Source organism: Leuciscus leuciscus (assembly GCF_965113295.1).
Source record: "Leuciscus leuciscus genome assembly, chromosome: 9".
In the NCBI taxonomy this organism is placed as follows: domain Eukaryota; kingdom Metazoa; phylum Chordata; class Actinopteri; order Cypriniformes; family Leuciscidae; genus Leuciscus; species Leuciscus leuciscus.
This window is the reverse complement of record NC_138733.1, coordinates 17,247,713-17,260,576: the sequence shown is the minus strand read 5'-3', so window position 1 is coordinate 17,260,576 and position 12,864 is coordinate 17,247,713. Positions and strand designations below refer to the sequence as shown.

Here is a 12,864-nt window from a genome sequence, read left to right as displayed (position 1 = left end):
AAATGCTTATTAGTTGGTTAAAGTGCCGCGAGAATCAGTTAATATTGCGTTGAGGATGCAACTTGTTTCTTGTCTTTTTAAGATACAGCACGCGCCAAGTGCTCTTGTCTCCTGCATGCTCATTTATGCTTTCAGGACACGTGTTATAAAATGATTACATTTATTAACAAACAGTTGTAAATGTTGCTTAAAACAACTTGTCAATCAGGTGCATACAGTAAAGATCATTTTGAAACATAAGCAGACTGTTGCACCGAGGAAACACGACTGTCTTCGCTGCCTCAGATCTGTTGCTTGTTGGCATAATTTGCAAGCCTAATATAATCGTAAATGTAATATAGTCAAAGATAGATAGATAGATAGATATGCGAGTTCAATAAACTGTAACTCACGGTGTCGGTAGGCTATAGGCTATTTGTGTGGTTATGAGTGTTCAACCTATTCGGGATTGTCATGAAGGACAAGGTGCATCCGTACCTTTTCACCCTTCATGTCGTTCAAGTCGTTGTTCTTAAATAAAGTGTTTAGTACCAAGGACAGCTTTTTAATTCCATGTCAGATGCCCATAATATCTCGAATGCAATTCACTCACTCACGCGCGCGCGCAAAAAAAAAAAAAAAAAAAAAAAAAAAAAAAAAATCTTATCTTGAGGTTTGATATAAAAGCGAAATGCAATACTTAAGGAAATTGCCTTTTTACGTTTTATATATTTTCATTTTCAAACTACTTGTTGATATTCTGAAATAATATAGTAATAAGTAGATACATTAGAATATGACATATTTAAGATAATCTTTTGATTGACACACTTTTTTCCTTTATCAGTTATTAACACTTCCTTAATATTAGGACTAACAATAAATGGCACTTAATAACAACAAAGAAATAATTGTATTCATAATTTTATTTCTTTTACTTTTTTATTATAAATTATTTGGCTTTGTACATTCATGCTTATGTGAAACTTACAAAAAATTATCACTATCGTTATTAGTTATCATTGTGTCAGAAAAAAAAAAATCTGAATTGGTTATTGAACCCTTTATCACAAAATAATCTGCATTAAGTATTAGATGATCTTTAAGTAATATATAACTGCTTAGACAATTAGCCTTATCAGTTTTTATAGAGCAGAGTCACAACAGATGTGCGATTAAAATGTCACTCCTGCGGTGAGTTTTCATTCTTTTCTACCGCAGGAATGTCACTCAGTGTTACTACAAAATTAAAGGCACAGTTAAAACGAATTATGCTTGTTGCCAAAAGAGCAATATTGCAATCGCAAGTTCCCCTCAGGCATATGTTGAATGCCGTCAGTTCATTTTCACCTGGCAGCTTTCCACTACTATCACTGCGATTGCATAACATTAAGTACATTTTGTGATGATTGGCTAGTGCCTCTGTTAGGAGGTTCAACAACAACAACGCCCCTTTGTCTTTTTCTCAAAACACTGAGTTAACCTGTTTGAGTGATGATTAACATGACCTGTGTAACTGAGATGAATGAACTGAGCATTGCACATATCACGTAGTGTATTTTGTGCTCATGCTTGTTTTTGTGACATAACTTATTGACGTTTACAGGAGCACTCAAGGAGAGAAGCAAATCTGTGAGATGGTTCGGTAAATGTCGATGTAATGGATTTGACTAAAATGGGTGCGATCCACCTCCAGAACCCCGGCCACCCCGCATCGCTCCTGCAGAAGGCCAACCAGATGCGCCTCTCTGGGACATTGTGTGATGTGGTCATCATGGTCGACAGCCAGGAGTTCCATGCCCACAGAACCGTGCTTGCATGTGCTAGTAAGATGTTTGAGATCCTGTTCCACCGCAACAGCCAACATTACACTCTGGACTTCCTCTCACCAAAGACCTTCCAGCAGATTCTGGAGTACGCCTACACCGCCACGCTCCAAGCCAGGCTGGAAGACCTGGACGACCTGCTGTACGCCGCAGAGATTTTAGAGATAGAGTACTTGGAGGAGCAATGCCTGAGGATCTTGGAAACCATCCAGGCATCCGAAGAGAACGACACAGATGTGAACATGAATGAGAACGGTGCAGAAAATGTCGATGACCGTAGAATCAAGTACCTTAAGAGCACATTTATCTCTAAAAAGCATTCCATACAGGACGCCGGCTATGGTGCTGCCGCCCGCCATCGCCTGGCCCTGGTTAGCATGGTCGATACGAGATCTTCAGAGTCCGCCCAGCTGGGTCTTTCAACCAGCAGTCCGACTAAAGCAGCCGTAGAGGGCCTGATGAGCATGGGTCAGTCTGTCCTCCAAGGCAACATGGCCCAGAATTTCTCCCATAACCTTGGGAAGGCATCTCCATTGCTAGATAAGATCAAAACTGAGATGATGCAGGTAGACGAGGACTACCAACACGAAGGCGGCTTCCCCAGGAACGGGGAGGGCGGCGGAGACTCCAGGCAGCACCGGGACACTCCTGGAACCCCGACCAGAGGCAGCGTCATCACCAGCGCCCGCGAGCTCCACTCCGCAGATAGTTCTGCTGATTCCCAAGGAGACAACAGCCAAGCGGCTCTGGTCAATATGGCCAGTCTGGCTGATAGACATTTCGCTTCGCTGTGCTCTATCCCGTCCAACCATAAGAGCGAAAGCATGCTGCCCTTGCCTGTATCCATGGCCTCGTCGCTACATGTGCCATCCTCCCTGGCCATGTCGATGGATTTCAGTGCATATGGGGGGCTTTTCCATCAGAGCTTGATTCAGAGGGAGTTCTTGAGCAAGCTCGGGGATTTCACAGCCAGTGTGAAGCAGGAGGTCCAAACCCAGAAAGAACGATGCGAGGTGTGTGATATGGAGCTGCCTGATAATGAAGCTGCTGAACAACACAGGTGAGTGAAGTTATTTGAGGCTTTCCTGTTGGCTTGTCATGTTATTTATATTTATGCAAGGAATGGAACCCTATGACATTCTTCGTTCAGTGGAACCCAAAAAGAGAAAGTAAGCAGAATGTTCACACTGCTCTTTTCCATACAATCAAAGTGAACGGTGACCAAAACTGATGATTTAAAATTATTTTTGGCGCCAAAAAACACGAAAGACGTTTGCGTTGGAAAAACACGAAACGCGAGCAATGGAATGGAAAAAAAAGGTCCTGAAGACATGTTTTTTTTAAAGTTGAACTTAACTTGAGCACTGCAAGATGCGAACACACGGAAGAAGGTCATCCGTCTAGCGAAGGCATTTTTTCCCGTTGAAAAACGTGAGATTCGAACAGTGGAATGCGGAAAAAATGCAAAGTCTCTTATTTTCACGTGACGTAGCAAAAGACGTCAGCACAATATTGGAAGACTTCCATTTAGCGCATGTATTTAATGTTGTGCTTTTGTGGTCTTCAGAAGAAAGTAAGTCATGCAGGTCTACTGTAAAACAACATGAGGTTGAGTAAATGACAACAGAATTTTCATTTTGGGGTGAACTGTCCCTTTAATGTACTTCCTCAGGCTTGTTGAAAGCAGTGCTGCGCAGGATAGAAATGTCTGCCAGATCTGCACAGGAAGACCTTGTCTTTTCACAAAAGAAAGAGCGAGGTCTTCCTGTGCAGAAAAGAAGTGCTGTTTAGTACAGCTTGACCGTGACCTTTCCTCCATAACCTGTGGCTTGTCTCTGTCAAAATGATCAGCCAGGAGCAGCTTTGCTCAGATGGACAGATGGATTAGAAGCACTATTTTTCTAAACTAAAACGACCAATACATATTCATAAAATCAGTCCATTTTTGTTTTTGCGCAGAACGTCCTCACGCTTTCACTTGGTGGACATCCAAATGGTGTCATGCCATATGTCAAAATAAAATATTTATTGCCGTAGTTGACATATGAAACCCATTACTCGTCAAGCAAAGCCCATCCTTATTGCAGTTTTATTGGTTTGGGCTTGACTGATGGCCATGCAGTTTAAACTTGGACTCTCAAACAGTAGGTTGTGCTTTATCTGTATTTATCAGAGTGGAAGATAACCCTGCACCGCTCTCCTTAGTCTCTGTGGTGAAGATGGTCTGATAGTGACTTTAGCCTTCTGTCAGACACAGATAAAGTGGCCACACGTTGTGTGTATTGCAGTGCACCTGATACTCTTTCATTCATTCCCACAAATGCTGAGCTGAACCCAGTGACACTGACCCGGGTTTCCTGTCTGAGACCTGACGAACACGTCCTATCAGATTTTCTCCATTCCAGTGTGGCGCTAAAACACATGGTGCTCCTTCTTTGTCCAGTCTGATGCATTTAGAAATACATAAAAAGATCAACTAGTACATACAATGACTTGAAAACACATTTTCTACTGTGTTTTGTTATAATAATAAAAAAAAAACACAATTTAAAGAAAATCTAGAAGTTTGGCATAATTGGTCACAATTTAACTATTACTAACTATTAACTATGACTTTTGCCTCAATAAACTCTTAATTACTGCTTACTAATAGGTAGTAAGGTAGTTGTTAAGTTTATGAATTGGGTTGGATTAGGGATGTAGAATATGGTTATGCAGAATAAGGCATTAATATGTGCTTTATAAATACTAATAAACAGCCAATATCCTTGTAATATGCATGCTAATAAGCAACTAGATAATAGTGAGAATTGGACCCTAAACTAAAGTGTTACCGCATAATATTTTAGTATATTATTTCTTAACATATTTGAAAAAAATTATGGTTTAATAATATATATATATATATATATATATATATATATATATATATATATATACATTTAAATGTTCGCCAAATCAAAGTCAGCAACAAGGTTAAGATGGCAGTACAGTAATCACATCCAGACAGTAGGTCAGTAGGCTAGTCAGTCGCTAATATTTGTGCATAAACTCAACTTGCCCTCTTTCTGGTTTGTGAACAGTGACAGATGTTAAGATCCGCCGACATCTGACTTGCACACAGGACGTTATGAAAGCCCCGGGGCCCCACAGGGTCATTGTGGTCATGGTGAGGCGACCCAATACCAATAACAGTTAAACTTTTGCCCCAATTGCGAGAGGCCCTAAAAGTCGTGAATCTTAACCCAGATGCACCCGCCAAAGCCTTCCCAGTCCTCTGGAACGAGTCTAAACACAGCCAGCCATTTGACATAAATGCGATAGCGGTGGACATCACAACAGTCGTGCAACAAACACACTCTCCTCTGGATTGAGACCTATGCAAGCCGCTGTGCTTGGTCTCGCTCCTGTCATGCATGTCATTTCTGCCCCGTGGTCGAGCCGAGGAATGTGCTGCTTCCACTGAGTGGATTTGATCTGCCGCTGATGTGTACTCACAATCTACCGTGGGCGGCAGGGAGGCGAGTGATGTGTGCAGGGGCTCTAGGGACACAGATCAGCTCGGCTGCTTAGGAATCCCTGGAAGTGGGAGATCCTTGAGCACTCGCATTGGCCTCGGTGCTCACAGCTCTAATTAGATCTTTTGTTATAGAGCAAACAGAGTGAGATTGAGAGACAGAGAGAGGTCAAGAAAGACAGATGAAATATAGATATATAGGAGGCAAGGGAGGCAGTGCCTACTCACTGGGTTTGCTGGGGGATAATTGAGAATGAATGGGGAAAAGTCATGTGAGAGGAGGCAATATCCATATGATTTGATATTATTTAATGATTGGATACGATTGGTTCGTACGATAAATTCCGCTTCTTGTTTTCACACATTCCATGTTCACAAATCAGTCTGAATGAACAAAATGATGGCGTTATTGGGAAGACTAATTAAAAAATAAGTAAACAACTAACCCACTTAGATATCACCGCTATGTCACATCCAAATCAACTTTGAATGGCCTGAAAACACGATGACTGTTGGTTTTAGTGAGCAATCGGCTTGGTGAAAATAAAAATACGTCTTTGTGTCTGTGACCAGTGTTTACCGAGTGTGATGACTGGTGGTCCGAAAAGAAATTGACTAATAAAAAATAACAGCTGAACCTGAACATCAGTTCACAAATAAAATATATTGTTCAAATTATTATTGCATTTAGTTATTATTTAGGAATAAATGTAAAAATGCTAAGACTTAGACTTCCTTTATTAATCCCAGAGGGGAAATTAAAACACTTAAAATCACTAACTTGATAAGATTTATACTTGGTTTTAATGAATAGAACATTAATAACATTTTTAATGTAAACAAACTTATATATATATATATATATATATACATTTTTTAAATGCAGCCTTTGTGAGCATAAGAGAATTCTGTCAAAACAATTTTTTTTATTCATGTTACACTTAATGTTTTCACATATTTCTGGTTAAATAAACAATACATCAAAACAAAGAAAATCTATTTGTATTTTTACTTAAATGTTGTTGTCCTAACATTTAAAAAAAGCTGTGAGGACTTTGCCTCCTTATTTCAGAACAACACTGTCTGCACGCCACTGATATATATATATATATATATATATATATATATATATATATATATATATATATATATATATATATATATATATATATATAAAATAAATTAAGCTGAATTATTCCAGTCTATCAAGGAAGGATCATGTGACACTGAAGACTGGAGTAATGACTTCTGAAAATGCAGCTTTGGTTTCACAGGAATAAATTCCATTTTAAAATATATTAAAATACATAACTGTTATTTTAAATTGTACAAATATTTCACAATATTACTGTGCTTTACTGTATTTTTGATCAAATAAATGAAGTGAGCATAAGAGACTTCTTTCAAAAAATTCCAATCCCAAACTTATGAACAGTAATGTACACATACGGCGGTTCAATAGTAAAGAAACTAAAGCACAGAGATAATGAGTGTCTTTCACACACCAGGCTTCAGAGCTCAACTATTGTCTTCTCAACTGTTGCTTCAGATGACCTTTTGTTTACTCAGCCTCTCCCTTTATCCTCTGTTAACCACAACAGCAGTCCTAACTTACATACCAGTAGTCTCCTGAGAGGACACTGTATATGGCCTTTCTTAACAGGAAGTTTGGTTGACCTGATTAAGATTATCACAGGTAATCATACGCTGCAGTTTATTTTATCTATGTTGGGATCTGAGCTTTTAGATGCCTGTCTATATAATAGCAAGATAAAGAAACAAAATGGACTATACAATGTGAAAAGCTATTTCTGATCTGAACCTCTTCAAGTCATGTTTAGTTTTTTTTTATATAATATTTTTTTTACTTCAGTAACACATTTAACAACCCATTTTAGGTTACAATAGGTGTATTTTAGGTTTAATTATGTATTTTTATTAAAATATCAATTCACTTGAGAAGCCGAATTGTGTGGCAAATCGTGTTTTAAGAATGAACCTATTTGTCTATTTTGTCTATTAATGCCTGTAATAAATTAAATATTGCTAACACTTTAGTTTGGGGACCAATTCTCACTAATAACTAGTTGCTTATTAGCTTGCATATTACTAGTATTGGCTGTTTATTAGTACTTATAAATCACATATTAATGCCTTATTCTGCATAACCATATTCTACATCCCTTAATCCTACCTAATTCGTTAAATTAACAACTAAATAAGCAGTTAATTAGGACTTCATTGAGGCAAAAGTCATAGTTAATGGTGCATGTGTTCCCAAAACTATTTTAGATTTGTAAAGATAGCTCTAGTGATAGATCATGAATCTACTGAAAGATTAGCATGACATTTATAAGGATCCACAGTGTAGAAGGGGCCAAAGAAAACACATTGAGCCCATTAATGGATAACCCAGCCTCCGGAGAAGATATGTTTTCAGAGAGCATTGCCCTGGTCAAGCTTCATTAGCGCTTCAAGCCCTTCCTGTCCCACAAGACTATGGCCACCCAGTGATCTTTAAACTTCTGTCTTCTCCGCAGACCTCTGGAATCCAGTTGGTCAAGACTTTAAGCCCTTTAGTATCTTTTCACCCCAAAGCCTGCTATCAGGCAAAGACAGGGCTCTTTCAGCCCTTATCACTGCTATACAGGTCAACTCTTTAGGGTCGGGTCAAACTTCTGACCTTTGGCGCCCTGAGGGTGTTTTTTCTTCTCTTTCGCGCATTGTTCTTGTGTTCAGACCCTCTTTTGTGTGTTTGAGTGTGTGTGCGCCTGTTTTCGTAGCTCTGGCCGTAGCCTTGGGGGTTGGGTGACTTATTGATTGGCGACTCTGAGATTCAGCTGAAAACAGTGACTTTAGTCACAGTTCCTAAACTCTAGCGTAATATGCCAAAATACAAACAACTTTGATTTTGTTGGCTCGGCCACATGTTTTGCTGTCTGTGCCCTTGTAACCCAAACTTCTGATCAAAGTAAAAGGTTAGTTTAATCCTCGGGTGATGACCGGTTGCCTGCATTTCACACTAATTCCACACAGTTAGCGTAATGTGGCCTTTGTGCCAGAGCTCTTGTTGGCTCACTGAGAGAAAGAGTCAAAGTTTACATCCAGCCCTTTCCCTTTGAAAGTGTTTATAGTGGCCGCTTTAGTCTTGGGCTTACACAAATATACCTGCATATCATTATAGTGTATGTAAGCTTGAAGAAAAAAAAAAAAAAATACACAGTATTCTGTCTAAAGATGGGCTTTTGAATCATTCATAGTCTTACAAAGATGTCAGAAATTACTGCTGTTCGTTTAATGTAACTATTGTAAAACTTAAGCCATTCAGTATTTTAATAGCTACACAATATTTTAATACTTAAACTGTCAAAAAACATTTTGTTAATTATTCTCTCTACTTCCTAACCCTCTATGGCAGGGGTTCCCAAACTTTTATTATACCCACCTAGATTAATCAGTATTTTTGTCTTGTTTTCCAGTAAAATGACTAAAAGCATATCTATCTATCTATCTATCTATCTATCTATCTATCTATCTATCTATCTATCTATCTATCTATCTATCTATCTATCTATCTATCTATCTATCTATCTATCTATCTATCTATCTGTCTCTATCTGTCTGTCTGTCTGTCTGTCTGTCTGTCTGTCTGTCTGTCTATCTATCTATCTATCTATCTATCTATCTATCTATCTATCTATCTATCTATCTATCTGCCTATCTATCTTTCTATCTATCTAACCATCTATCTATCTCTCTAGGAATGGGTAATTCATTACAACAATTTGAGATTGATGACTACACATTTGATGTAAACACTGCAATTGAATCATTTTCTTATAGATAGATAGATAGATAGATTAGTGTCATTAGGCTCAAATTGTTGTAATGAATTACCCATTTAAACTAATAACATATGAGAGATACTCCAGTACACTGAGTGAACCCTAAAATTAAATGTTTAATGTTTAAAGATTAGAAAAATACTAGTCTAAATGTCAGGGATTCAGCATACTATCAAGGCCACTGAGTCAAATTTGAGCAGTTGTGTAAAAAAAAAAAACACTGGTTATTGCTGCCATAGTACTTGTTTGTGCAGTGTCACATTGACCTTGAGTGAGACATATAACCTTACCTGGAAACTGAGTTTAATAGAATAATAATGTTGTTTGAGAGGCCGTGGTGCTTGTTGCTCCACTAAGTATCCACATTTTCAGTACAAAATGATAGTAGATCACCACACTGTTGTTACACCATGTTCCCAGACAACATTTGGCAGCATTTCCAACCTCCATAACAGCGTTAGAAGCTTTCTAGACAGAACTCTGTGAAATTACCAGCGGCAATCTTTCAATAGACCCTGAGGGAAGCACAGTCAGCTGTGAGGATGTACTCGTGCTGTCATAATGGCACTGGCCTCGCTCGCACAATGCCGTAAGGTCATTGAGCATCCAATGCACGGGTAAATTGAACACTTCCCAATTTGCTGAGAATCTTTCCAGTTTCCCTCTCTAGCCTGGCAAGGAAGAATGTCACTGAAGCCGCTGCCAAACATGGTTTTAATACTATATACAGCCTGTGCCACATTATGTTGAATTATTTTGTTGTGGTTTGTTTGGTATCTTAACAAAAACAGCAAATTCCAACCTAAAGTATTAAACATCTGTGTGTTATCCCTCTCTGTTTGTTATACAGACAATAATGATGCCTCAAATCATGAGTAGAGTTGTGCTATTACTCAAAAAGTCATTAACAAACAATTTTCACCTGGTGGATGATAAAGCAAAATTACAAAGTCTTACATTAATAGGAGGCACAAGCCTTGAGAGACCAGGGGCAGGATTCATGAAAACTTTAGAGAAATAAGCTAATGAATATCTTAAGATGAATTATAAGTTCATAAGAATGTTCATAAGTACAAATCTTGAGAAATTCTTAAGAGGTTACGATGTTATTCAAGGTCTATATATTTGACGTTTTTGAGTTGAGAGTTGTTACTGAATTTCACATGTTATTTACAATGATTTTTAAGATGGTTTTTTTTAGGAATTCTTAAGTGTTGTCTTTAGAACAATCTTAAGAAAAAAAGATAAGAACATTTTTAATTTTGAAGAATATTGTCATCTTTATTTTAAATTTAGAATATTACCTATATATTATTATATTATATTATAATATTATTATAAAGTAATACATATATATATATATATATATATATTTTTTTTTTTTTTTTTTTTTTTACTTGGCAACCACCCAGAACACCCCAGCTATCTTGATAAATTGACATTTGTTTGTGAGTTTGTGTGAAGTGATTCTGTTTTCTCATTCATGCTTCATAGGGTTTTCTCATACTGCATCGGGGAAGACTTCCTTTAAAGCCGCCTCATTGGTAATTTGGCAGTGCTCTAGTATCCGATTGCACACATCAGCCCCTGAATTGCTCTCTCAGTGGGAAAGGTACTCTAGCAGCTCTGCTCTGGCCTGCCATTAATCAAAGCCACTTCCAGTGGCCCACTCCAGAAACACAAGCGCTTGCCCTGTCTCAAACAGACAGCTTGACAATTTGTCTCCTTAGAGAAAGTCGACATTTTAATGCCTGCATTTTAATAGGAATGTATAACAGCGGTCTGTAGAGACAAATGGACCATCATCTTTACAGATTGGTTTTGCTCCTCTAACCTCGTCTGAACTGTTTTGTTCAGGGCAGGTGTACTTAAATCGACCAGAAGATTGAGTTTTAACACTTTGTTCTTTCAAAGGTTCGATTTCCATGTTTAACGTTGATTTAACATTGATCTGACTTCAGGATTATTTAATGTTCTTTTGTTACTGTCTGCATTTGCATATCCGTGTCAGATACTGGAGCAACAAACTATTCTATTTGAATAATGCAGTGAGTTGTTATGATTTTATTTGTCTGTGTCTATTTGGATTTACTTTGACAGTGACTGGGATCAAGATGAGAAGTATTGATTTTCCTCTTATTGTTCCATTTACCAGGTATTTCTCCACATCTCAGATCGGTGTTGTTCAATCTTTCGTGTCTTTCAAGGGGACTGAGCGAATGAGATTAATAGGGGTTTCTGAAAGGTGCTCTTTTGCTGAGCAATTAAATTGTTGGGCAGATTTGACGGTACGATTAATAATATTAGCAACTCGTGGTTACACTTTATTTTAAGGTGTCATTGTTACAGTGTAATTATACATTTAAGTACTGAGTAATATTAAGCAGCTACATGTACTTACTATAGGGTTAGGGTAGGATTAGGATGTGGTTTAGGGTTAGTTGCATGTAATTATGCATCATTTACTGTTATTACTATGGCAAGTACATGTAACATATGTAACAAGGACATTGTAAAATAAAGTTTAACTCTTTAGTAAGGGTTTTGACAGGTTTCAAAGGATTTTTTAAGGGTTGACTGGTGTGTAGTTCACCCAAATATTCTGACAGAAAATTCTGTCATCATTTACTCTCCCTTACCAAACCACTTCTTTCTTCTGTTAAACACAAAATTTTTTGTCCGTGTTCCACAGAAGAAAGAAAGTCATTCAGGTTTGGAATGACTTAAATAATTTTTTGGTAAACTGTCCCCACAAAGACATCCACCAGACTCAGTGAGACACTTTGTCTAAAGGACTTTCAAACAGCATATGTTAAAGTAACTGCTCAATAAAAAGCATTAAGATGTGGGCTAGGCGATAAACAATATCATATTGAGATCGTGATAAAATTTGCGTTGATAACGATGATAAGCTCTGGATATTTTCAAATACACAGTGAAACTGAAACTAAAAGATCTTCACAAAATACGTCAAAATAAAAGCTCGGTTTAACTTCAAGAAATTATGACAGAAATGTAACACTACTCTATACTAAAATGTACTTCTCAAACTAATAATAATAATATTATTATTTCTAAGGAATATCATACAACCAAGATATTTTTCATCCATGTTTTGTTGTAAAATTAATTGTCAAATTTGATTTGATTACATTTTAAAAGCTCGATTAAATTGTTAAAGCTTATTTGTATTAAATCATAAATCACTGAATCCCAAAACACAGAATTTAGGGAAAAAATGTAATGGATTTTATGGGCCCCAAATGAAATGGTAGCTACTCTGTGGAGTTTAATTGTGAACAAACAAGTTTACATATTTACATTAATTCTCTAGGTCTAACAAATATGTGGAAAGCATGTCCTTCCCCATTAAATTAACATTGTGATTAGGGCTGGGAATCGATTACACATTTTTTACTAATTAATTGCACAATTTGCTGTAATTAATTGCAATTAATTGCATTTCCCCCAAGCTTGTAATCATCACTGTAAACCCTAACGCTCAAAATAATTAATTGGTTTGAGTAGGACAAACTTAAATTAAACTAATTAGTTCAGTCAAATTAACTTTTATGAGTATTTAGCACTTTTTTTCTTTCAAGTTCACAGAACTGATATATTTTAAGTAAACTGAACTGTTTCATTGTTTTGAGTTTTATGAAATGATTTATTTTAATTTAAACAAACTTAAGTTTAA

At 37.1% G+C, this 12,864-nt stretch overlaps 1 protein-coding gene across 1 annotated transcript in view; it reads left to right on the top strand.

Moving 5' to 3' along the window:
* Window positions 1-12,864, top strand: part of zbtb16b (zinc finger and BTB domain containing 16b) — a 50,819-nt gene that overhangs the window by 224 nt on the left and 37,731 nt on the right. The window contains exon 2 of the mRNA XM_082179599.1: window positions 1,586-2,865. Coding sequence (XP_082035725.1) covers window positions 1,640-2,865 — 1,226 coding nt within the window. The 5' untranslated portion in view covers window positions 1,586-1,639. The remainder of the gene's footprint in view (window positions 1-1,585; window positions 2,866-12,864) is intronic.